The sequence below is a fragment of the Entamoeba invadens genome (assembly GCF_000330505.1).
Source record: "Entamoeba invadens IP1 unplaced genomic scaffold scaff_1105074726669, whole genome shotgun sequence".
In the NCBI taxonomy this organism is placed as follows: domain Eukaryota; phylum Evosea; order Mastigamoebida; family Endamoebidae; genus Entamoeba; species Entamoeba invadens.
This window is the reverse complement of record NW_004191861.1, coordinates 6,716-8,859: the sequence shown is the minus strand read 5'-3', so window position 1 is coordinate 8,859 and position 2,144 is coordinate 6,716. Positions and strand designations below refer to the sequence as shown.

Genomic DNA, 2,144 nt, shown 5'->3' with positions numbered 1-2,144 from the left:
CTCTTTCGGTCTTTTTTTCTTGAAAAGCAAATTTTTATGAGGCATGTGTAAAATTATTAAATGTAGTATAATTTTTTTGCCAGATTATTTTGTTTGTTTACCTTCTTATAGACTTTTTATTATACAGAATATAACATAATATTAAATCCAACTCAATTAAAGTTAAAGCATCATCACAAATAAAGTGCAAAACAATAAGATCAACACTTGAGATGTGCTATTGTCATCTGGCTTCGGACTTGGATTAATATCTTGTGGATGATTTAGCGAGTTTGTGTTCATATCAAAGATCTTATAATATTCTTGATCGTCCAACACGCATTTTTCCGTCGTCAAATTTTTCTCAATAAAAGGTCCTATGCACACCGAACTTATTGTGTAATTTTTAATATTCACCTTGCCATTTTCAACGACAGTTAACACTGAAGTGGTCTCTGACGTTTTTACACACCCTTTAAAGTGTACTCTACGAGCTTCATCTGCGTCTTGTACGGTACTAGCGAACGTGCAGTAGTATATATCTCCATAGTAATGTTCGATGACACTATAGTCACTTGGTATGCTTTCTGCGATCAAATACGGCTGTGCGTACCATTCCACGCCATTTGTATCGATTTGCGAACAAGTCATTCCTTTCCTGAAAACAATATTCCCGTCTTTTTTAGTCAATTTAAAAGTGTTAAAGCCCTCTTTTTTAAGAAAAGTGCACCGGTCAAATTCCAAATAAAAAGTGCCTGGATATCCTTCTTCAGTGTATAATAAATACTTAGCAGACTCTACTGGTATTTCGTGTCGTGTAATTCTGACATTATCTTTGTTACTATTAGTTGTACACTTGTCCATATACATAAACCACACAGTATTGGACTTTCCATAGCACGCAGAGTTGCTATATTCATGTTTTGCCAATTCACTAAGACCAACTTCGACTTTATAGTACTTTCCGTCTTCTTCAAAGCATTTATCAAAGACGTACTGAGTGGCCATAGTAATATTTTCACTCGAACAGTTGACAAGAGAGCCGTAGTTATACATAATAGCAGCGTGCTCCGGCAAAGATATTATAGCAGACACTTTACCACTCATTACATTTTCATCTGCATCTTTCAAAGTGTCACAAGAAGTTGAGGAAATAAACGCATTAATTTGAGTGCCATTTTTCTCAAATTTATAGTACGTGTTATTATCGTACAAGCACTTCCCAAACTCAAAGATCGTTGAAAAGTACTCGGTGTTGTATTTTTTCACGTATTTGGTCTCTTCAATCTTGTCAAATGTCGTATCGTAAATGACATTGTTTTGACCCTCAGTTCGACACGTTCTTATTTTGATTCGTGTATTATCATCCAATAAACTAGTACAATTTATATTATTGTATGCATACGTATATAAATAATTAGATAATAACATATAGCGATCTGAACCTCCAAATTTATTTTTTACACAAGTTTTGGGGTACAATTCCATATAAGCCTCACCTTCTTTATCAGAAATTGCACATTCAGAGCCTCCATCATAGACATGTCTGATTACTACATGGGGCGGCAATTCTTTTAATGTTTGTAAAATTTCTTGTGAAGTGGTATCCTCTACCCAATTACTACATGAATTTTGGGACATATATCTCTTCACTCCATTTGCGGATTTCTCATATTTGATATACCACCCGTCGTATCGGTAACAATTTGAAATTTTAAAAACAGCTTTCTTGAATCCCGAATTTTTAGTGACATATTTGGCATCCAAAACAGAAATAAAAAATGTTTGGATATATACCCCATTAGTATCACATGTATTCACTTCTCCTATTTCTTCCTCTGTATAAGCAACACTAAAGGAACTACATAATGTATTAGAAAATGATCGTTTATATAATTTTGGATATGTAATTGTATAGAGATGTGATGTTGACTCGGAGTCTATTATACATCCATTTGGATATATATACTTCAAATACTCGGCACCCTCAATAAGGACAGGGCAACTGTTTGTATTGCCAGTGTTGGAATGTGTAGCGACGTAATCTGGGATATCACCAACAATCGTGTACTCGTCGTCTTGAAGAGTTCTAACGGTCATAAATTTGGTACAAGTTTTGTCAGCCGACTTTTTATAGTCGACGGTAATTGTATTTGAGTACCTAT

The 2,144-nt window shown here is 34.4% G+C and overlaps 1 protein-coding gene across 1 annotated transcript; it reads right to left on the bottom strand.

Annotated features, from left to right (window-relative positions):
* Positions 1–162: 162 nt before the first annotated feature.
* EIN_204870 (hypothetical protein) lies at positions 163–2,079 on the bottom strand (the record flags this gene model as incomplete). The annotated part of the gene is made up of 1 exon (XM_004185601.1): positions 163–2,079. One exon carries the CDS (start codon positions 2,077–2,079, stop codon positions 163–165), a length of 1,917 nt encoding a protein of 638 aa, XP_004185649.1.
* Between the last annotated feature and the right edge of the window lie 65 nt (positions 2,080–2,144).